The following is a 24,279-nucleotide window of genomic DNA, read 5'->3' as shown; positions in this document are numbered from 1 at the left end:
TGAAAGACCAAAAATGGAGAAGAGATGAGGATAGAGAACCTAGAGGAAAGGGAGCAATAGGAGCAGCAAAGGGGCGATTTTTGTGGAAATGGAAGGGGGGCTCTGGGACCCATAGACCAAAAAGCTCACCAGTTCCTTGCTTCTCTTCTATTGGGTGCCACTTATTGGAGAGCTGCTTCTCTGTGGCTAGGAGGTGTTTAACACACACACACACACACACACACACACACACACACACAAGCTTTCTGATTTAGCAGGCCCCGGGGCGCCTGGGTGGCTCAGCGGCTCAGCGTCTGCCTTCCGCTGGAGCATGATCCCCAAGTCCCCCATGGGGCTCCCTAGAGGGAGCCTGCTTCTCCCTCTGCCTGTGTCTCTGCCTCCCTCTCTGTGTCTCTCATGAATAAATAAATAAAATCTTTAAAAAAAAAAAAAAAAGCACGACTCAACTCTCCCCTTCATTTTGTGCGTGGGAAAGAAAAAAGACGTTGCTGATGGTGTGGGAGGAAGAGCAAACAAACAACAATGCTCTAACAAAGCCTTGACTAGGAGGCAGTCTGGATGTGATTTTCACTGCCTCTGAAAACAGACAAAAAGATTCCTTCCAGATGCTGCCAATTACAACAGAATATTCTCTTGTGATTATCTGATCTATAAAATAAACAATTAGTTAATTAATTAATGGAGAAAACACTTGAAACACTACTAACCATGAATTCCAACCTGGCAGAGAAGCAGGGGTGATAATGACCACATCATTCCTCCTACACTGCCTTGATGTCACACTCCAGTGGAGAAGCTCTGCCTGTGTGCTCCTGGAGCGCCCATCCTCTATCACAATGATGAATGATCATGAACTGCTGAGAGGAGAGATGAAAGCTGTAATTGTGGGTAGCTAAACTGCCTTCTTCCCAGTATGTCCCTGGCCTTTCCTCACTCTGCAAAGTGTAAGCAGAGCCCTTCCGAAGGAATCACAACACTTGGAGCAGATTGCCTACTACTCCCTTCCCTTTAGATAGAATTAAGAATGGAGTTTGCCTCTGGGACTTTTCCTTCTCCTCAATTTCCATTGTCACCCATCCCCTATGCTCTGTCCTGCCCCATTTTTCTGATTGATCCACATTTGTTAATGTATTCAATCTGACTTCAGATAACATTTAACATTATAAGATTTTATTTATTAAAACTTTGATCCTATATATGTTGGTATTTAAATTGAAGATAATCAGCTTATTCCCTTACATACCACACTCCTCCAGTACTACACATTTACATTTCTCTTTCTTTATATATATATATATATATATACATATATATATATATATATATCATACATATCATGTATATATAGATACAGACATAGATATGGATATATCACTGACAAATATATAGAAAAGAATTTTTTGTTTTTAGATTTTTTTTTTTTTAATTCATGAGAAACAGACAGGCAGGGACACCGGCAGAGGGAGAAGCATGCTCCATACATGGGACTCGATCCCAGGTCTCCAGGACCACACCCTGGGCTGAAGGTGGCTCTAAACCGCTGAGCCACCCAGGCTGCCCTAGAAAAGAATTTCTTAAACTATTCCTGGAAGTGTATTTCTTTAAATTAGCAGCCTCCAATTATTTAGGAAACTTTCTTACATATAAATATTTAGGAAAAACTAGGGGTGCCTGCCTGGCTCATCAGAAAAGCATGTGACTCTTGATCTCCAGATCATAAGTTCGAGCCCCACAATGGGTGTAGAGATTACTTAAATAAATAAATATTGTTTAAAAACACAAATATTTAGGTAAAATTATATTGTGTGACTTAGTACCTCAAACCAACCTCTCACCAACTTTGCATGAAAATTGCTTTCTCTTGCTCTCATTCATTCCTTAAACAGATGTTCATTAAGTACCCCTTATGTCTTAGGAACAATAGTAGGCATTGTAAAATCAATGATCAGTAAGATGTCATTGGTCCCTGACCTCATGGAGTTTATGCTCTGGGAGGGACAAACAAACATGAGACAAAACAGACCAAAAACAGACAACAGGGATTGCCTGGGTGGCTCAGTTGGTTAAGTAACCAACTCTTGGTTTCAGCTCAGAGTCATGAGATCAAGCCCACAGTCTGCTTGAGATTCTTTCCTCCTCCCTCCCTTTCCCACTCCCTTCCCCTCTATTCCTCTCCCTGCTCACACCCTCTCTCTAGCTAAAAAAATAAATACATACAATCTTAAAAAAAAAATGACAACAGAAACAGGTAAATTAATAAAAAAATTCCAAATTGTGACACTGATAAGCAGGATACAGCATAGTGGTTAAGAGCAGAAGCTGGGGTGCCTGGGTGGCTCAGTCAGGTAAGCATATGCCTTCAGCTCAGGTCATGATCCCTGAGTTCCAGGATCCAGCCCTGCATCAGGCTCCCCACTTAGTGGGGAGTTTGCTTCTCCCTCTACCCCTCACTCCACTCATGCTCTCTCCTCTCTCTCAAATAAATAAATAAATAAAATCTTAAAAAAAAAAAAAAAGAGCAGACAAAATCTGCTAGGGTCAAATCCAACTTTACCACTTACAGTTGTGTGTGCCTCAGTTGCCTCCTCCTTAAGGAGGGGACAATAATATAACTCCTAATGAGACTGTTGTGAATAGAATGATATTTGACACCTAAGAACAACATAATATGTTTGTTTTTTAAGTTTTTTGAGAAAAAAAGGATAAGATTAATATAGAAAAAAGAAACAGGGATCCCTGGGTGGCGCAGCGGTTTGGCGCCTGCCTTTGGCCCAGGGCGCGATCCTGGAGACCCGGGATCGAATCCCACATCGGGCTCCCGGTGCATGGAGCCTGCTTCTCCCTCCGCCTGTGTCTCTGCCCCTCTCTCTCTCTCTGTGACTATCATAAATAAATAAAAAATTTAAAAAAAAAAAAAAAAAAAGAAACAACAGAATGATTAGTGGAGATCTCTCTGCAGAAGTAATATTTACTTTAGTATCTAAGGTACCTAAAGGAACTGGAATTGCTAAATGTGGAGGGAAGAGCTTTCCAGGAAGAGGGAAGGACATATGTAAAAGCCTAAGGCAGAAAAGAGCTTGATAAATGTAAAGAATAAAAGTTAGAAGCTGAGGCTTAATAAGCCAAGGGTAGATGGCCTAGGACTACAATAGAAAAGAAAGGCAACACTGAAGGGACACTCAAGGATCATGCCTGCCTTGCAAGTTAGACTTATTTGGATGTTAAATGCCTGAAACTAATTTAATATCACATGTCAATTATATCCCAATTTTTAAAAAAGAAAAAAAAAGAATATGGGCTTTCAAATTGCAAACATTTGCAGAATAAAAAAAAAACTTTCCAAGGCAAATGAGTTTCACACCGCACAAGAACAAGAAGAGACAAATACTTCTATTTTGCTTCTCAGCATGCTTTAGAAAAAAATTTAAATAACCCTAAGTGACTTAGCCTTAAAGTTAGAATAGCTGGTAGGTTGTAGGCTGGGATTTTAAGGTTGCCAGGAAGGATGTTTTAAATCCTCTGCTTTTCTTTCAAATCCCCCTCAAAATGATGTCTGCAACAACTTTGGCAATAAAGACATCTATCATTTCATAATTAGAAATAACTTTAAAATGCAAAAAGTTATTAAACTTAATTTTTTTTAGAGATTTTATTTATTTATTCATGAGAGACACACAGAGAGGCAGAGACATAGGCAGAGGAAGAAGCAGGCTCCATGCAGGGATCCCGATGCAGGACTTGATCTCAGGACTCCAGGATCATGCCCTGAGCCAAAGGCAGATGCTCAACAACTGAGCTACCCAGGCATTCCTTAAACTAAAATTTACATTTATATTTTTTTCCTGATTCTGATAAAGAGATACCTCAAGGAAGGAACCAAATGGCTGAAGAAGTGGAGGCTGCACTGCAGAAAAACATTACCTAATTCACATCTATGCCTATGGCTGGCCTTGCACCCAGCTCTTCAAGTTTTTAACAAAATTTCTTAATATGCTTCTTTCTGCCAAAATATGTCCCTTTCTCTTGATTTTTTTGATGGCCCTAGGATTTAAATAGGAATTCTGAACCTATTCAGAAACATTTCTTTACCCAAACAAGCCTTAAAAAAAAGGAAAGAAAAGAATAAGGAATTTGGGTTTTATTCTCAGTGCAGCAGGAGACCTGATTATTTAGTCAGGAAATGAAATGATTTGATTTACATTTTAAGAATATCATAGCTACACACAAAAAAGATTGGTGGTATCAAAAAATAGAAGTAGAGGGGCACCTGGCTGGTTCAGTCAGTGGATCCTGCGGCTCTTGATCTCAGGGTTGTGAGTTGGAGCTCCACACTGGAGGTAGAGTTTACTTTAAAAAGATAAGAAAGAGAAAGAAAAGAAAAGAAAAGAAAAGAAAAGAAAAGAAAAGAAAAGAAAAGAAAAGAAAAGAGAAAAGAAAAGAAAAGAAAGAAAGAAAGAAGGAAAGAAAAGAAATAAAGAGAAAGAAAGAAAGAAAGAAAGAAAGAAAGAAAGAAAGAAAGAAAGAAAAAGGGGTGCCTGGGTGGCTCAGTCAGTTGAGTATCAGACTCTTACTCTTGGGTTCAGCTTAGGTCATGATCTCATGGGTCATAGGATCGAGCCCCACATCAAGCCCCACATCAAGCTTCACATCAGACCTCACACTTAGCAGGGAGTCTGCTTGAAGATTCTGTCCTTCTGCCCCTCCCATCACTCAGGTATGTTCTCTCTCCCTCTCTCTCTCTCTCAACCTCTCTCTCTCTCTCAACCTCTCTCTCTCTCTCAACCTCTCTCTCAAGTAAATAAGTAATAAATCTTAAAAAAAAAAAAAAAAGAATAAAAAGAAGTAGGGTCATTACTTAGGAAACTGTTGTGATTGTCTAAGAGAAGAAGATGGTGGCCTGAACTGAGGTGGTGGCAGTAAGGAAAAGAAATGAATGGATTCCTAACATATTGGGGGAGGGGGAGGGGAGATAGAAGTCTCAAGACTTGTTTGGGGATTAGATGTGAAAAAAAGGAATCATTAACAAATTCTAATTTTCTGACTTGGGCAATTGGAAAGATGGTTTGCCATTAGTTGGATGGGAAAGGGTTTAAGGAAGTTTCAGGAGATTAGGAGTTCTATTTTGGACATATTAAGTATAAGCCACTTTGGAGACATTTGAATAGAAATGTTAAGCAGACAATTGAATATAAGACCAGAACTAAAAAAAAAAAAAAAAAAAATAAGACCAGAACTAAGAGACTTCTTGGGAGGTATAACAATTCTTCTCTGGAAACTATTAGCATTAGATGTTTTGTTTTGTTGTTTAAAGGAAACTCTACTCCCAATAGGGGGCTGGAACTCACAACCAGAAGATCAAGAGTCACATGCTCTTCTGCGTGAGTCAGCCAGTCACTTCGGCTTCATATGGATTTCAAATTAAGGAAATGGATGATTTTACCTAGGAAAAGAGTCTAAATAGAGAAGATAAGGGGGTCTCTGAGGTACCCCTACTAAAAGCTGAGTGGAAGAGGAAAAGCCAACAGAGAAAGCTAAGAAATAACTATAGAGAACAAACTGCTGGTTACCGGAAGGGAGATGGGTAGGCGGATGGGTGAAACAGGTGATGGGGAGTAAGGAGGGCATTTGTTGTGATGAGCCCCCAGCACTGTATGGAAGTGTTGAATCACTGTAATGAACATGTGAAACTAATATTACATTGTAGTTAATTAACTGGAATTTAAATAAAGAAAGCTAAGAGGGGACCAGTCAGTGTGGTTAGGAAGAAAATCAGGAGGGAAATATCTGAATAGAATGAAAGAGACCATCTGAAGAGTGAAATAATAAGGACCAAGTCAATGCCATTGAGAGGTCAAGGTCAAGTAAGATGACGACACAGAAATGTCACCATATTTAGCAACATGCAAATGGGAACTCCTGACAAGAGTAGTTTGTGCAGGACAGAGAGGGTAAAAAACAGGATATAGGAGAGTGAAATGTGAAAAGAAGTTTAAGATATGGAAACAGCCTGAGCTGACAACTCTGTGCCCCCAGAAACAGTGGAGGGGACTATATACAATGAGAAGGTAGATGTGGATTAGAATACTCTGCTCTGAACTGCTGGTGGGAAATCCACCCTCTAAGAGCATTTCACACTGAGAGCTCCAAATACACTCTCAAGATAAGAGTGAGGTTTCCCCCATCAATGCCTTCTGAGGCCAGAACTTAATCTCCATGCTGCCCAGACACCCCTCTGAGTGGCTGCTTCTGGCTCAGATCCTGGAGCACCCCTGGGTCCAGGCCCCCTCCCAGAAGGTGCTGCCTCTTGCTGAGCCCTGTCTGCTGTCTTTTGGGTGCTCATTCAGAGAGTGCTCTCAACTCTGCTACCTCATCTGTCTGTTGTCTCTTTTAAGATGCAAGATGTTAATTAATAAAAGCTGGAGTATTTTGTACCAGGGTAAAAAAAGAACCACATAGCTGTTCTCTCCTGTTTTACATCTTCAATATCAGTGACTACCAGATTCTCTTTTTTTCCCCCTAAGATTTTATTGATTTATCTGAGAGACAATGGCAGAGATAGTGACAGCATGAGCAGGGAGGAGAGGGAAAAGTAGGCAGGACCCTGGAATCATGACTTGAGCTGAAGGCAGATAATTAACCAACTTAGCCACCCGGGTACTCCTGACTACCAGACTCTCTGGAGTTGTTTCTTAGCCACAACCTACATCCTTCTCATCTTCCCACCAGAAAAGCACTGGTTTAATTTTCACTGGGATTATATTTATCCACCTGTGTTTTCCTTTAGTTTCTAAATGATAATTTCTTCAAATCTCTCGATTTTATTGTTTTTGCCATCAGCGTTTGCCTATTTCCGGGGGCAATCTTATCCCATTAAATTTTTTCTTCATTATTCAATCTGTCTCCCATGTATTTTGGCTGAAAACAACCACAAGAATTTGCACACTGTAGTACACAAGCTAATAACTTATCCTTTCTTAAAAGAAGACTAAAAAATTCTGACTACCAGTTATTATTTCTTTAGAGTTTGTCCACTGACCTGCCTTGATTTTCTTGATCTGAGGCAGTGTTCTGAGTCACTTGTTTCAGAATAACCAATTCTTCTTTTTCATAAAGTTTATTTTGAGGATCACTTTAGAAGTAAAACTATATACTAGCAACTAAAGTGGTAGATACACCCAAGGTCTTACAAGGTGCTATGCATCAAAGAATATGAAGATTGTTTTGAATAATTTTTTGTCACCCAGCTGAGTCAATAGCCCAACTGTAGTTAAATATTACCAATTTATAATAACACTAAAAGCCATAGAGTTGTATGGCTTTTTCCAAAGGATCAAGTATACGAGTAGAGATGGGTAGATTATCAGTCCAGGCTTAGGGTTTTATCAGTGAGTATGTAGGAAGAATAGGAGACAAGGAAATTGAGGATATTGACACAAAGGTAGCTGGTGGGTTAAATTGTGGAAGATGGCCAACTGCTAGGTGACTCTCAACATCTCTTTTCTTCTATAATTATTGCATCCCCAATTTTTTGCTGTATGAATGGTCATGTAATAAATCTGGCTATTTATTTAAGTTACTACATTAAGTTACTTGCCAATGACTAGATCTGGCTAATTGGTTTTAAGAAGTGATACGTACAACTACGTAATTATCCTTAATATGAGGAGGTATGCCCTTCTCCCCTTTTGCTTTCCTGCTGGCTAGAATACAAACAGAATGACTGGAGCTCCAGAAGCCATCCTGGCCTATAAAATTACTTTGATAATGAAAGTCATATAGACTGAGCATCAGGATAGAAGGTGCCCAGGTACTTAAATCTTCAGGAGGATTTGGTGAGGTAACCAGCTTTAATATTGCAAACTCAACATCCATGTAAAGTAACTTTTTTTTTAAGTTAGAAAAAATAAAAAGCTTGAGAAAGTCATCTTAACTCTTGTTCTTCCTTCCTTACTGCAAGAAGAGCCTAAGAACAACAACATTAGAAATCATCTATTCTAGTCAATCTTTCTTTTTTTAACAGCCTTATTGAGATATGGGTCACATACCCTAGAATTCACCCATTTAAAGTATACAGCTTGGGACACCCGGTGGCTTAGTGGTTAAGTGTCTGCCTTTGGTTCTGGGCATGATCCTGGAGTCCCCGGATCGAGTCCCGCATCGGGCTCCCTGCATGTAGCCTGCTTCTCTTTCTGCCTGTGTCTCTGCCTCTGTGTGTGTGTGTCTCTCATGAATAAATAAATAAAATCTTAAAAAAAAAATAAATAAAGTATACAACTTGAGATACCCAGGTGGCTCAGTCAGTTAGGCACCTGCCTTCAGCTCAGATCATGATCCCCGGGTCCTGGGAATGAGGCCTGCGTGGGGCTCCCTGCTCAGTTGGGAGTCTGCTTCTCCCTCTACCCTGCTCACTCTCACTCATTCGCACTCAAAAAATAATAATAATAATTAAAAATAATAATACAGTATACAACTTAATGGATTTTTTTTTTAAGATTTTATTTATTTATTCATGAGAGACACGGAGAGAGAGAAGCAGAGACAGGTGGAAAGAGCAGCAGGCTCCATGCAGGGAGCTTGATGTGGGACTCGATCCCAGGACTCCAGGATCATGCCCTGGGCCAAAGGCAGGCACTAAACTCCTGAACCATCCAGGGATCCCCCTCAATGGATTTTAGTAGGTTCACAAAACTGTACAGCTCCCGCTTCAGTCAATTTTGGAAAAACTTTGTTACCTTCAAAAGAAACCCTGTCAGGCTCCTGGCTGGTTCAGTCAGTAGAGCATGTGACTCTTGATCTTGGGATTGTAAGTTCAAGCCCCACATTGGATATAGAGTTTACTTTAAAAAAAAAAATTGAGTTACAAACAAATTCTGTATCCTTTAGCTATCATCCAAGTATTTCACCCCCTACCCTAGCCCTAACTACCAATCTTTTTGTCTCTGTAGACTCCCTATTCTGGACACTTAATATAAATAGAATCATATTGGGACACCTGGGTGGTTCAGTGGTTGAGCAACTGCCTTCAGTCAGGGCATGGTCCTGAAGTTTCCAGATCGAGTCCCACATCAGGCTCCCTGCATGGAGTCTGCTTCTTCCTCTGCCTGTGTCTCTGCCTCTCTCTGTCTCTCATGAATAAATAAATAAAATCTTTTTAAAAATAAATAAATAAACAAATAGAATCATATTATGTGTTGTCTTTTGTGACTATCTTCTTTTACTTTTGCATATATTTGAGATTTGTCCATGTAGCATGTATCAATACTATTTTCCTTTTTATGGCTAGATACTATTCTACTGTATGGATATACCATATTTTATTCCATTCATCAGTTCCTGGATATTTGGCTTTTTCCACCTCTGGGCTACTGAATAATGTTATTACAAATATCCTGTATAAGCTTTTGTGTGGACATATATTTTCATTTCTGTTGGGTCTGCCTAGGAGTAGAAATGCTGGGTCATAGAGTAACTCTAGGTTTAATAATCTGGGGGGCTGCCAGACAGATTTCCAAAGTGGCTGAACTATTTTACATCCCTACCAGCAGTGTATAAAATGTCCAATTTCTCTACATCCTTATCAATATTTATTATTATCTGACCTTTTGATTCTAGCTATCCTAATGGATATGAAATGGTATCTTGTGGTTTTGATTTGTGTTTCCTAATGGCTAATAATGTTGGGCATCTTTTCACGTGTTTATTGGCCATTTGTATATCTTCCTTAGAGGAATGGCTTTACAGATTCTTTGTACATTTTTGATTGGGCTGTCATTTTACTATTGAGTTGTAGGAGTTTTTGCATATTCTAGATACAAATCTCTTTTAGTTATATGACTTGCAATGATTTTCTTCCATCCTATAAGCTATCTTTTCACTTTCTTGTGACCTTTGAAGCACAAAAGGTTTTAATTTGATGAAGTTTGACTTACCTATTTTCCCTTTGTTGTTTGTGCTTTGGGTGTAGTATGTGAAATTCACAGCCAAATCCAAGTCATGAAGATCCAGACCTATTTTATTCTAAGAATTTTTGTAGTTTTAGCTCTTATACTTAAATATTTAATCCATTTGGAATTAATTTTTGTATATTGTGTAAGGTAAGGATCTAATTTCATCTGTTACCTGTGGCTATCCAATTATCCCAGCACAATTTGACACTTTTCTTTTGACACTCTTGTCAAAAGTCAGTTGACTATAGACATGTGGGTTTATTTCTAAACTCTCAGTTCTATTTTGTTGGTCCATTTGCCTATTTTTTAAATATTTTTAAAGATTTTATTTATTTATTTATTTATTTATTTATTTATTTATTTATTTGACAGAGAGAGGGAGAACACAAGCAGGGGGTGTAGAAAGCAGAGGCAAAGGGAGAAGCAGGCTCCCCATTGAGCAAGGAGTGGGCCTCTATCCCAGGACGCTGAGATCATGACCTGAGCCAAAGGCAGACGGTTAACTGAGCCACCCAGGTGTCCCTATTTTATTTTATTTTTTAAAAAGGTTTTTTTTGAGTAGGCTCCATGCCCAATGTGGAGCTTGGACTCAAAACCCTAAGATCAAGAATCACATGCTCTACTGACTGAGCCAGGTGCCCTTAATTGTTCATTCTTATTATGCCAGTACCACAGTGACTAGATTATTGTTTTGTAGTAAATTTTGAAATTGAGAAGTATATGTGATATTATGTTTTATAATAAATGTATATTTGGTCATTTCATTTCTCGAACAGAACTCTTAAAATACTTGGAATTTCCTAAGTGAGAAGAGCAATGGGAACATCTTTTGTTAGAGTATTTGGTCTTTCCTAGAGTTCCTGAAAGAGCTCCAGATCCATAGGAGTAAAAGGTGTATCGTTATTCATAACAAGCTCCTTTCAACCACATCTGAGTTTATGTTAATGAGGTGACTTTTGGAAAGTCACTTAAGGATGGGGGCTGGTTGCTGGATAAATCAACCAAGAATAGACAGTTGTTAACTTTACATTAGACCCCCACCTCCAGGAGGAGGTTGAATCAGTCACCAATGGCCAAAGATTTCACCAATCATGCCCATGAAAGAAAGCCTCCATAAAACCCCAAAAGGGTGGGAATGCCTGCGTAGCTTAGCAGTTGAGCATCTGCTTTCAGCTCAGGGCGTGATCTTGGAGTTCCCGGGTCGAGTCCCATGTTGAGTCCCATGTCCAGTGCCACGTTGAGTCTCGAGTCCCACATCTGGCTCTCAAGTCCCAGGTTGGGCTCTCTGCAGGAAACCTGCCTCTCTCTGTGTCTCTCATGAATAAATAAATAAAATCATTTAAAAAAGAACCAAAACCCAAAAGGGTGGAATTCAGAGAGTTTCTGGGTTAGTGAGCACATCTGTGTGCTTCGACGGTGGCACAACCCAACTCCATGAGGATAGACCTCTTGCACTCAAGACCCTTCTGGACTTTGTCCTATGTATGCTTTCAGCCAGCTATTTATCTGTATCTTTTATTATAATTTGGTTATCTGGTAAGTAAACTATTTTCCTGAATTTTGTGAGTGGCTCTAGTAAATTAATCATACCCAGAGATTGGGGTGTGGAAACCTCTCATTTATAGCCAGGTGGTCAGAAACACAGGTTAACAACTGTGACTTTCGAATGGTGTCTGAAGAAGGGGTTATAAAGCAGTTTCCTGGGACTGAGTCCTTAACCTGAGGGATCTCAGCTATCTCTGGGTGGGTAGTATCACAACTGAGTTAAGTTGTAGGGCACCCAGCTGATATCCCAGAATTGCTTGATGTGTGGAAAACCCACACATCTGGGGTCAGAAGTGCAATGTGAGAGTAAAGGAGACACACAACAGGAGGGATGTTTTCTTCTTTATAGTGTGCATACTGCAATGTACCTTTCTGCCCAACAAGCTGATGTCTCAGGTTATATCAGAAGGTAGATGAAGCGAGAAGGTCACAGCACTTACTCAGGATTCTTTAATAAAACTGAGGTTAAAAGTAGTGGTGACTTAGAAAACACCTCATACAATAACCTGTCCTGGAGGAAGAATTAGTTATTTCCTGGTTAGCATAGTCTCCCATATCTTGGGGACAAGAAGTTTGATTCCCCAACAAAAGCGATCAGCCTTTTCTTAAAGAAATAGATAAATCTAACTTTAAACCTCAGTCTTCCTACTTCCAAGCTGTTTGATCTTGCACAAGTTACTTGCCTGCTCCAATCTCAATTTCCTTATCTATAAATTTGAATGACTATATGCTTACTTCCTAAGTGGTTGTGAAGATTCTGAGTGCTAATTTCTTTCTCCCTCCCAGGACATGCCTTTTCTTAAAAATATTTTATTTATTTATTCATAGAGACAGAGAGAGAGAGAGAGAGAGAGAGAGAGAGAGAGAGAGAAAGGTAGAGACACAACACAGGCAGAGGGACAAGCAGACTCCATGCAGGGAGCCTGACATGGGACTCGATCCCAGGTCTCCGGGATCATGCCCTGCACTGAAGGCGGCGCTGAGCCACTCGGGCTGCCCAGAACCCTCCTTTTCATGATGGAATACTATTCATCAAGGATTTAGGGATTAAGGAATAAAGACCAAAACAAAGATTAAAAAGCTTGAAGATGAGAAACTAGATGTGTTTTTTATGTGGAAGCTGTTTTGGATGTCAATAGACCATAATCGAAGAAGACTCATGCTGGAGATTTCACATGTAATGTACGTGCATCAGAATGTATGTGGAAGTTGAAACAGCCCAGGAAGGTACCTAGAATGAAGGGAAGGAGGACTAAGAATGGACCTTGGGCAGGTAGGGGAAGTGGAGTAAGATCCCTGAAGGAGGTAGTTTTCTCCAGTACGTGTGTGCGCATGTGCATGCACATGTGGGCACACTATTAAAATGATTTCTAACTTGTCCAGTTCAATCTCTTTACTCCACATACAGAAGCCTCTTGCCACCACCTACTCTGCACTGGTATCCTTAGCCCAGTATCATGGCTACTGAAGACACTGGTACAGGGTACTGAATAAGGGATCCCACAATCTTGTGGTGGGGCAATTACCAGCTTAATGAAAGTTCAGGAAGGAGCATGTCCCCCCTATATCTCTGTGAAAAGAAACAGCAGTGGACCCTGGGACACTGGTGATGGGCATGCTACTACTCAAGTGCAAGTGTATCGGATAGGGTCTAAGGGCTCAGCTCTCTCCTGGGCACAGAAACCTAGCCATGGACTCCTTCCCTTCATAGACAACTTCAGAAATCAGCTTTTAGGTTTCTGAAGGTTTCTGGAAATCCTCCTCATTGTTATCCTTCTCTCTAATCTGTTACCTCCATGTGATCTTTATACCTCCCCCCAAACTAAATCAAAACAAGACTGCTTTCTTCCTCTTTCCCTTTGATTGAAAAATCAAACCTAGAACCCAAGCAATTAATTATTGAAAACTGATGCCCCTTTCTAAGATATTCCAATTAACCCAGAAAGTGCCTTCCACTCTTCTATTGCAGTAAATAACAGAAAAAAAGAAGATTCTATACTAAGATATACTGAAGACTCATATCTTGCTACATACATATTCTTAGCATACTTGAGATCATATGCTATATATAGTTTTATTTCCTTCTTTACTTAATACTGCAGCCTGAAACATTTTTCATGTTATCAAAATATTTCCTGGGAGGCCTGGATGGCTCAGTGTTTGAGCATCTGCCTTTGGCTCAGGGCATGATCCCAGAGTCCCAGGATGAAGTCCCACATCAGGCTCTCTGTATGGAGCCTTCTTCTTCCTCTGCCTATGTCTCTGCTTCTCTCTCTCTCTCTCTCTCTCTCTCTCTCTCTCTCTCTGTCTCTCATGAATAAATAAATAAATTATTTTTAAAAAATTTCCTAAGCCTCATCTTTATTAGCTGCATAATTGACTATTTCATGTTATAATTTTTTTAATCATCCCAACCTCCATCCAATCCAATGACCCTTAGTGCACATGAAACTGACAAAACAGAAGAGCTGAATTCTACATAGTTGTTGGAAATCACATCTCAATCTCATGCCCCACAACATTTATCAAAGGGAGGATTATGGAAAGGATATCAGCTCACTCACTCACAGATACTCTATAATCTCTAGACCAGTATAGAACAACATGCCTGGCCCAAATCTGCTTGCTCATTACCATGTTTGACGTTGGGTCATGAGGTCCTATGAGAAAAGTTGGAATACTCAACCCAGCAGAAGTGGTCATCTTCTCTACACAAGGCTGCTGCTGAGGTCATTAGCCATAACCTCACCTAATATCTCTTTATGAGAACCTTCTGTACTCTGTGGAATAAATCTAAGATCTCACCACCAAGAATAGTTGGCCTTTTCTGGAGTAATTTGTCTGCTTTTATAACATGAGTACTGTGACTTGTGTAACTGATCAGATTCCCCTTTATCCACAGGCTGCTAGAAAGCTTCTAGGCAAATGTGTGATCTTTTAACAAGGATACAGGTTGAATAATATGTACTTTTAGCCTTATTCCTGTTTTATGTCCCTATCATTGTTTTTTCTTTCATCTACAGAATTCTTGACATTATCTTGTGTTCCATAGAGCCCTGCCTGCTGCTTTACATCTTTTCTAGAACTAGGCAATAGAAAGCATAGTGGTTCAGGGCCTGGCTCTGGAGTTGGAGCCACTTCCTGTCTGTGTGTCCTTGGGCAAGTATGTTACTTATCTCCTTTGTATAAAAGGGAATAAAGGTATCTGCCTCACATAGTTTTGATGAGAATTAATTGATAAAATACATGTGAAGTTTATAAAAAAAATAAAAATAAAATAAAATACATGTGAAGACCTCAGATTTTTGCTTAGCTTATAGTTAAGTGTTTAAAAGAAATTTTAAAAAAGAAATCATTGTAATGTTTCTATTTATTGGAGTTTTATCTTGTGTAGGACTTAGCCCAGTTGGAATGACTGGGCAAATACCATGCATGTTTTGAAGGCTGTGTGCTAATTTTCCCATCAACTGGCATGGAAGAAGCTCCTGTTTTATCATGCCTTTACCCATGCTGAGTTCTTTTAAAAATACTTGCTGACTTGACCGGCAAAAAAGGAATATTACCTTGTTGTCATTTCAATCTACATTTTGTTGATAACCAATGGGATTGAACCTTCTGACCAAAACCGCTACATTTATCCTATTGATCATTTACATTTCTTCTCTCTTTCCATCTTTTGCAAGTTTTCTATTACGCCTTTGTGTTTTTCCTTTTATCTATTTAAATAAGATAAGGGACCCTATTTTCTCTGTCTCTGGTCATCTGGTGAGAGAAGAGGGACAGTGTAGTAGAGAGACTACTCTCTCACAGGGACAGTCACAGGGAATAGACAAGGAGCAACCAGGAACATATAAAGGATGCTCAGGTCAGCACACGGGTCCTACAGAGTGAACTGCCATCTGACCAGCTGAGGATGGATGCACAGTTCTAAAAACAAAACACTCAAAACACAGTTAATACATCATTTCCATAATCTACTCTCCTTTTTTTCTTTTAAAACATGCCTAATTCCAGAATAGTAGGTTTTAAAACATTAAATCTTTGTTCTTTTAGGTGAAATAAAATTCCTTGAATTATAAAGTAATTTTAAGATCATAATCAAACACTTGTCTGTTGCAAAGACTGTAGAAGAGTGATTATTTTTGTAGCCATGGAAACCCAGCCGAAGCCATGGCTACATAACTAGCTTGCACAAATAATTTTTAGTGAACCAAGTCAAACAAATCATGTATCTACCAAAATCGTTTCTTTTTAGAAGTGCTTTCTCTCATTGCTAGTAGAGGGAAGTTTGATGGTTTGGCATTGTGTTACACAAGCAGCTCAACTTCTTGGTGTCCCTTTTTTAAAAAATAATTTTAGCTTTTTCTGTTCTTTTAAAAACATTTTAATAAGTATAAAGCACATAGGGGCACCTGGGTGGCTCAGTCAGTTAAACATCTGCCTTTGGCTCAGGACATGATCCCAGGGTCCTGGGATCAAGACCCACATGGCACTCCCTGCTCAGCAGTGAACCTCCTTCTGCCTTTCCCTCTCCCTCGGTCCCTGCCCTGGCTTGTGCTCTGCTCTCTCTTGCTCACTCTCTCTCAAATAAATAAATAAAATCTTTTTTTAAAAAGTACAAAGCACATGCCATAACAATTTTCTAATCTCTCCTTTGATTTCTCCTAATAAGATTGCTGGATGTACTAGCCTCTTTCTATGATACTGAGAGATTCAAAGATGGTATATACCCAGCCCATGGCCACATGCTAGACAGAGCTATACAAACCTCATCTCAAATTTATCTCACGTGCAACTGCATTCTCTGGGTGATTAAGGAAAACCCAACGGCAAGCTTTTGATGTTCAATTTGGTAAACAGATGTGAAGGTTGATTTCATCCTAACCCATTGTCCTTTCTTTAAACTCTTTTTTTTTTTAAAATATTTATTTGTTTTTTTAAAAAGGGTTTTATTTATTTATTCATGAGAGACACAGAGAGAGAGAGAGTTAGAGACAGGCAGAGGGAGAAGCAGGCTCCACGCAGGGAGCCCAACGTGGGACTCAATCCCGGGACTCCAGGATCAAGCCCTGGGCCAAAGGCAGGCGCCAAACCACTGAGCCACCCAGGGATCCCCCTAAACTCTTTAAAGATAACATTTCCTGAATGCTACTCTATGCCAGGCCCTGTTCTAAGCATTTTACAACAAATTTACCCCTCACAACAACCCCAGGAGATTATATTCCTATTTTACAGATGAGGAAAAGAAGGCACAGAAAGGTTACATATCTTGTCCAAGGTCTCAACTGGCAAATGATGTTCATCAACTGTATATATAAGCTTTTCTTCTAAGCCAGTTACTCCTCTCTCATTGGACTAGACACTGGGATTGTCCACAAAACTTAAAACTTTGTTTTAAGGCATAAACAATGCAGAATGAGTCAAGTGAAACACTGTAAGCAGAAAGGGTGAGGAGTTCCCAGAAAAGACAGATATAGCTTTTGTGATAAAAGAGAAGTCCTTGTGGGTCCCCAGCTATTTTCCATGATCTGTGCCCTGCTCACCAGAGCACACTTCTTGCAGAACTTCCTAGGAGGTGTCAGAATTACAAAGAAATTCAAAAACCTCAGTAGTTAAGGATCTTAAGGGAACAAAGGGAATGAAAACACTAACAGTCTCTACCGGGCCAGGAAATAGCCTAACCGGATCAGAGACAATAAATAAATATTAAAATTCCCAGTGTGGTTTCAAAAATAAGCAAAGACCTGCATTCTTTCTCCCTCCTCTTAGGGGAGCCTAACACTCCCATGTAGTTTATACCAGCTCCAGGAGCACTGCTCATAGCCCCTTCCCCTGGTCCTAGTTACCTCTGCTTCTTTACAATGTTAAGGTCTCTGCCCCAGGATGAGCACAGCTTTCATGAACATACTATAGGATGCATGTAGAGGCATGTTTTCCAAGTGCCTATGCAACCTTATGCCTGCCTTTACATACAGGGACAAAGTTCTCCTTTCTGAATATTCACTCTAACCCTAAATATAAAGAACCCAATCACCCCTGCTCAGGGAGTCATGACTTTGCAAATTATTCCCTGTGATTTCCATATTTGCCACAAATAAAATTTCCCTTGTGTGATAACTCCATCTGGTGTAGTTTTTAGCTGTGACTTATCAAGGAGCGAACTCACATTAGTTTGGTTACATTATTAATGATTTTTGTTCATGTTTCCAAACATCACTCCTGAAGCAATTAGTACAACTAGAAATTGAGATGGATCAGTGAAGCAACTGCTACACATAACAGATCTCCAGAGCATAAGGGGCAGGCTTTGCAGACTATGAGTGCATATATCAAAGCTGCACACATAGAGCTAACATGGAGGACATGTTGAGGGATGTGGATAGGAACAGGGGTGAGGATGGAGGACATGATTCATATCAAAACACATTCAACTAATTTTTTAAAACTATTTTTTTTTCATTTCAGGACCAGAAATTCTATTACTCATCCTCAAGATAAAAATAATGAAACCCTAATACTTTTGACTATTTACCTGAATGTGACACGTCGAATCCTGATAAGATAAACACTTAAGGTTGGCTCCATCTCACATGTGGTTAAGGCAAGCAAGTCTGATGCTTTCAGGATCCATCTTACACCATGGAAAGCATTGTCCATTGTAATATCCTTCTTGCATCCTTCATATGTGGCTGGGAATAGACAGAGAAAAAAAAAAAAAAAAAAGACAGAGGTAGAGGAGCACTCAAAGCCCTGTATAAACTATGAAGCAGTCCTGGTGGAGGAGGTAAGCAGAAGAAATTCAAGTCATTGGGAGGTTCAGGCCACACTGTTCTTTTACCCTAAAGAGAATACTCCCTGAGCAATCTTTCCAAATATATCCACAGCCTATAACAAAGGCTGTGAGTGAGGGCCACATTATTAATCCACCAAACCATGTCTATAACTGTTTACTTCACAATTGAGGCTATAGCATAATTGGCTTTTCAAGATGGATCCTGAAAAATAAACACTATAAATACAACCAATCCTCAATGGAACACTTTAAAGATCAAAAAGAGTTATTCTCATTATGTCTTCATTGAGCTCACCAGTTCATGACTTAGGCTCCTATAGATCACTCATTTGGGGGCACACAGGTTACCACCTTCAAAATCTGTTCAAAACTTTGGAAAGACATGGCTTATGGAATAATTTGGGGTAGGGGAAACTTTGGGATGATAGTTACGGAGATAATGATATCCAACCAAACCTCCAGTGGGAAATTGAACTATGACCACCAGTTGGCCTCAGGAAAAATTACAAACTTACAGAAGAGGGCGTGTGGAAGGAGGAATTAAGTAAATCTTAAATTATTCAACTTATATCATAAAGAATATGTTCAAACACAGAAAGGAAAGGCAAAAGGAATAATTGATCAAATAATAAATGAAAAAAAGTTTATAAATTTCATACTTTCTCATTAGAGTTCAAATATGTATGGAAATAGGAACTTACTATTGTATTTCTCCTCTCTATATGGGCATATAAAAGGCTATAAAGGGATCCCTGGGTGGCACAGTGGTTTAGCGCCTGCCTTTGGCCCAGGGCGTGATCTTGCAGACTTGGGATCGAATCCCACGTCGGGCTCCCGGTGCATGGAGCCTGCTTCTCCCTCTGTCTGTGTCTCTGCCTCTCTCTCTCTCTCTCTCTCTCTCTCTCTGTGTGTGTGTGTGTGTGTGTGTGACTATCATAAATAAATTTTAAGAAATTAAAAATAAAATAAAATAAAAGGCTATAAACCTTTGTAGAGGGAGAAAGACTTTCCTCCTACCATTCTAAGTGAATATCTGTGTCTAGATTGACAGGAGAAAAGATATACAAATTTATTAATTTTTATATTATGTTCCTAGGGGAAAATAGTCAATACCCAAAAAAGCTGTGAAATCTGAGAGTTTACAGTCTCAATAGGGCTAGGGAATAGAGGATACAGGCCACTTAGGAGAGACTATGTGGTTTTTCTGAAACAAATGAATGGGCCTTAGGAGAATAGATGAGGAATATGATAGTTTGTGACAAAGTTTATCTGGTGTGGTGTTGACCTCTAGTCTCCTTCCTGTGATAAGAATCAATCTTCCTTGGTAGATGAAAGTCCAGGAGAGGGGATCTCTAACAACTGCATTCCTATTCATTTGGAAGGATCTATCTTTAGGCAGATAAGAGGAATTCAAAGAAAACATCTTCTAGCATTTGCTGATTTTCAAGTGACTTCAGCTTGAAATAATCAATATACCAAGGGGCATATTTTGGGGTGTCATGTCCTGAACTCTTTCATCTCTGTAGATGAGACTACAGAGATATTGAAGAAGCCCTTTGCAGAGGCTGTGCACTCTATAGTACACTCTATAGTGCACTCCATAGCACTCTATAGTACATGAGTATAGGCAGGTCATATGCTCTTTTTGGAAACCCGCCCCGCCCCATCCCTTCAGGAGCTGGCCAACATGCTAATTAGCATGCCTATAGGCACCAAGAGACTCCATTTGTCAGGGGCTCAATGAGGAGTCTCCCTTAGGATTTCCACACATATTTGAACTCTAATGAGAAAGTATGAAATTTATAAACTTTTTTCATTTATTATTTGATCAATTATATTGTGTGCTTGTGTGCTCTCTCTCTCCCCAAAATAAATAAACAAATCTTAAAGAAAAGAAAAGAAAAGAAAAGAAAGAAAGAAAGAAAGAAAGAAAGAAAGAAAGAAAGAAAAGAAACTAAGCAAGCTTACCCTATAAGCACTTGTCTTTAATAAGCAAGGAAACTTTGTCAATTAGTATCATTATGTTAGAAAGGAGTTTTCAGGGGTGCCTGGGTGGCTCAGTTGATTAAGCATCCTAGGATCCTGGGATTAAGCCCTGCATTGGGCTCCTTGCTCAGTGGGGAGCCTACTTCTACCTCTCCCTCTGCCTGCTGTTCCCCCTGCTTGTGATCTTTCTGTCAATAAATAAATAAAATCTTGTTTAAAAAACAATCTAAAAAAAGTAAGGAGTGTTCATGGGTAAAATCGGTGGTGAAGAAGATATGTGGATTAACTAAAGTGTTTTAGCCACCCTTGGCAGGAACAGAATATAAGAATCTGGGATGTTCTGGAGCCTACTCCTTAAGGGATAGCACCCAGATCCTGACCTCTAAACCTCCAATGTCCAGCCATTGACTCATAGAATTCTATGATGAAATTAACCACATTCTGCTTCCAGAACATGGATACCTGTGGCCAGCTCAGAATGAGCCTTTTAGGCAAGATCTGCTCCAGCACCTAAGGAAACATGCTGGGTCTTCATCCAACCAAATAGAACAGATCATATGGACTACCGTGTGCCTGCTTGCTGCTAAGTGAATCTTGATAAACATTTGCATGGATGGCCTGATTTTTGCCTGAAATTTGCTTCCAGTATAAGCTGGTAGCGAGGGATGAGGATTAGCTAACCCTGACCCACCTCTAACTAAGGGCAGTCACCAATATCTATCAAAAAATAACTTAAAAATTATGTAAGTCCAAATTGTTGTGTGTCGTTTAATAACTATGACCAATATTCATTTCACTCCCTCTCCTTTGTGCAAAATTCATGGTATTTTGGCGAGATTGACTCTTCTGGGGGTGATTCTTGACCAAGTCTTTGAGAACAACCCAGAAATATTACCTCTCTTTCTACTTGGCTTCTGAACCAATTGAGAAATACTACAAAGGAATAAGGCAGATGGAAACTCAATTATTCCTTCTAGTGCTGATAAAGTATAGTTTGGAAGATGAAGCTTTGTGTGGAAAATAAAATGATTGTGTTAACTCCCCATCCTCCAGTCTAGCCCTTAGAAGAGTCTACGTAGGGGGATCCCTGGGTGGCTCAGCGGTTCAGTGCCTGCCTTTGGCCCAGGGTGGGGTCCTTGAGTCCCGGGATCGAGTCCCACATCAGGCTCCCGGCATGGAGCCTGTTTCTCCCTCCTCCTGTGTCTCTGCCTCTCTCTCTCTCTCTCTCTCATAAATAAATAAATAACTCTTTAGAAAAAAAAAAAAAGAAGAGCCTACATAATGGCAAGTTTGGGACAGTAGAGCAGATACATACAGCTAGTGGCTGCTTTCATTGGGCTAGAAAAGGAGGGAGGGAGAAATACACCAAAATCTACACACTTGAGACTTTTGATAATTCAGCTTCACTTAGTTAAGAAACAAGGCCCAGTGGCTGTCACTCATGGGTCAGGCAACATACTCAATTCACATAGATATCAGTAAGGAATGAAACAAGTGGCCTTATCTTGATGCCTCTAGCGTTAAGAAAAAAATTCATCAGTGAATACCTTACATGGAGTTCTATACAAGATCATCATCCTTTTGAGTCCTCCGCCCAACCAGGCAAAAGGCAAGAATCAGCTGCTCTCTCTGGCTCAGCTCCGTCTGTACCCACCAATCACACTTGGGGGATAGGCGATAATGGATGTCTGGGGTGGACCTGTAAGTCTGGGACCTACCCTTAGTCTCACATGATGGCACTCAAGCCACACAGGATCCAGCTACTCCCAACCAGCCTCATCAACACCCCTGCCACCTACCTCCAGGGTATTGTCAGGGAGCAGGTCAATTTTCTGTGCCAGCTTGTGAGGGAACAAACTCCCTCTAAACTTGAAGAGCAGCTTCTTTCAGCAATTAGCTGCTCTTTTATTCAAATATAAACCCAGGATTAAGAATGTGACATTAAGGTTATCCCTACTTTATGGATAATGAAAAAGTAAGGCTTCTCTTAATTGTCAAAGCCTAGATTTGAAAAACAAGACGGAATCTATTTAGCAAAAACTCTAAACTTTTCAAAAACTTAGTATGTACCTATATATATCAAGTAGGAAAAGAGTATATATATATATGCATATATATGTATAAAAAATCATATGGTGCCTATTTTAAACAAATATAAAAGAATATTTAATTTTAAGTAAATTTCCTTCTCAAAAAAGGAAAGATTTATAATGTTACTATATACGCTGTTGGTTCATTAGATCATGACATAAATATGGCTCGACTGCTATCTATTTTAGTAAAATAGACTGAAGGTTCATGGAATGAACTGAGTCATCACTGTGGCTTCTATCCAGACCAAAAACAAAGTTGAGATATAACAATAATCATGGAAGCATTTTAAGAGTGAGAATTTTGGGCAGCCCCGGGTGGCCCAGCGGTTTAACGCCACCTTCAGTCCATGGTGTGATCCTGGAGACGGGGGATCAAGTCCCACATTGGGCTTCCTGCATGGGGCCTGCTTCTCCCTCTGCCTCTGTGTGTGTGTGTGTGTGTGTGTGTGTGTGTGTGTGCGTGTCTTTCATGAATAAATAAAATCTTTAAAAAAAATAAAAATATTTAAAAAATAAGAGTGAGAATTTTAATGAGCACCTACATTTTTTAGAGAAAAAAAGTGACATTTAAAAACACAATTCAGGGGAGGGATCCCTGGGTGGCTCAGTAGTTTAGTGCCTGCCTTCGGCCCTGGGCGGGATCCTGGAGTCCCAGATTGAGTCCCACATCGGGCTCCCTGCATGGAGCCTGCTTCTCCTTCTACCTGTGTCTCTGCCTCTCTCTCTCTCTGTCTCTCATAACTGAATAAATTTTAAAAATATTTGAAATAAATAAATAGATAAATAAATACATACACCGTTCAGTGTTTGCACTTTAAGAGCATATGATCAAAATATTTAAGAGCATTTTGGTAAGAAAAAAAAAAAGGAAAGGAAAGAAAGAAAGAAAAGAAAAAAAGCAGAGACTGGCTAAAAACATAAAGTTTTAGGGATCAACACAAGAAAAGAAATAGTATAGAATAATGTGACTCATTCTAAATGTAAATCTAGACATACATTGTTTATAGGTGGAAATGAAAACAAAGTTGATAGACTTCAATAAAACAATGAAAAGTCACATAGAAGTCCAGATTCTTCACATCAGCCACAATATTACCTGTGCAAGGCAGTCCTCCTCAGACCCCAGGGTAAAGATTCTCTAAAGCAGTCTCCAGAGAACACCCATTTAAGTAAGCTGGGGGAAGTTGCTTTAAATCACCCCATGAGGAGAGGACCCAAAGGAAGAAACTACTCCACAAGAGGAGTTCTTTCTCCCCAAACCATCTCCAAATTTAGAAAAACAACCTCAAGCATAGAGCATTGTTCAGGTAATTAAAAAGGGAGCTATAAATAAAGAACTGTGCATATTCAACTTGCTTTTGACTAAACATTACCCATGTCTGAATTATCATCCCTACTGTACAGATGACAAAACTGATGCTCCATCAAGAGAAGATACAAACCGGGGACGCCTGGGTGGCTCAGTGGTTGAGTGTCTCCCTTTGGCCCAGGACGTGATTGGGTTCCCTGCGTGGAGCCTGCTTCTCCCTCTGCCTGTGTCTCTGCCTCTCTCTGTGTCTCTCATGAATAAATAAATAAAATCTTAAAAGAGAGAGAGAGAGAGAGAGAGAGAAGATATATAACCAGAGCCAGAGTCAAAACTCGTGTTTGTCTTCTATTAAGTTCTTTGCTCTTTCCAGGACTCTTCTACTTCAGACTTAGGTATAAACCAAGACCCTCACTTTAACCCAGTGACATCTCTGAGCTCAGATTCAGGCTCCCTAAAATGTGCATAGAAAAAGAGGGGTTTAGGACAGGAGAAGTGAGGAAGAGCAATGTATCAAATATTACACTTAAAAATCTAGGGTGCGCTTGGTGGCTCAGCGGCTTAGTGTCTGCCTTCGGCTCAGGGCGTGATCCCAGAATCTGGGCATCG

At 39.8% G+C, this 24,279-nt stretch overlaps 2 protein-coding genes across 6 annotated transcripts in view; one reads left to right on the top strand and one right to left on the bottom strand.

The window, feature by feature from the left end:
• BICD1 (BICD cargo adaptor 1) overlaps window positions 1-24,279 on the bottom strand; it is a 256,755-nt gene that overhangs the window by 226,426 nt on the left and 6,050 nt on the right. Inside the window, exon 1 of one of the 5 annotated variants that reach the window (XM_041735907.1) lies at window positions 708-878. The exons of 1 other annotated variant lie outside the window; for it this stretch is intronic. In XM_041735907.1, coding sequence (XP_041591841.1) covers window positions 708-710 — 3 coding nt within the window. In that variant the 5' untranslated portion in view covers window positions 711-878. Of the gene's footprint in view, window positions 1-707; window positions 879-24,279 lie in introns of those variants that run through there. 3 more of the 5 variants (XM_041735909.1, XM_041735908.1, XM_041735910.1) reach the window with 3 other exon arrangements.
• LOC121479769 overlaps window positions 21,952-24,279 on the top strand; it is a 36,784-nt gene continuing 34,456 nt past the window's right edge. The window contains 1 exon segment of the mRNA XM_041735579.1: window positions 21,952-21,972. Coding sequence (XP_041591513.1) covers window positions 21,952-21,972 — 21 coding nt within the window.

This window comes from Vulpes lagopus, chromosome 21, assembly GCF_018345385.1.
Source record: "Vulpes lagopus strain Blue_001 chromosome 21, ASM1834538v1, whole genome shotgun sequence".
In the NCBI taxonomy this organism is placed as follows: Eukaryota; Metazoa; Chordata; class Mammalia; order Carnivora; family Canidae; genus Vulpes; species Vulpes lagopus.
The sequence above is the reverse complement of the archived record's forward strand: the minus strand, read 5'-3'. Positions and strand labels throughout refer to the sequence as shown.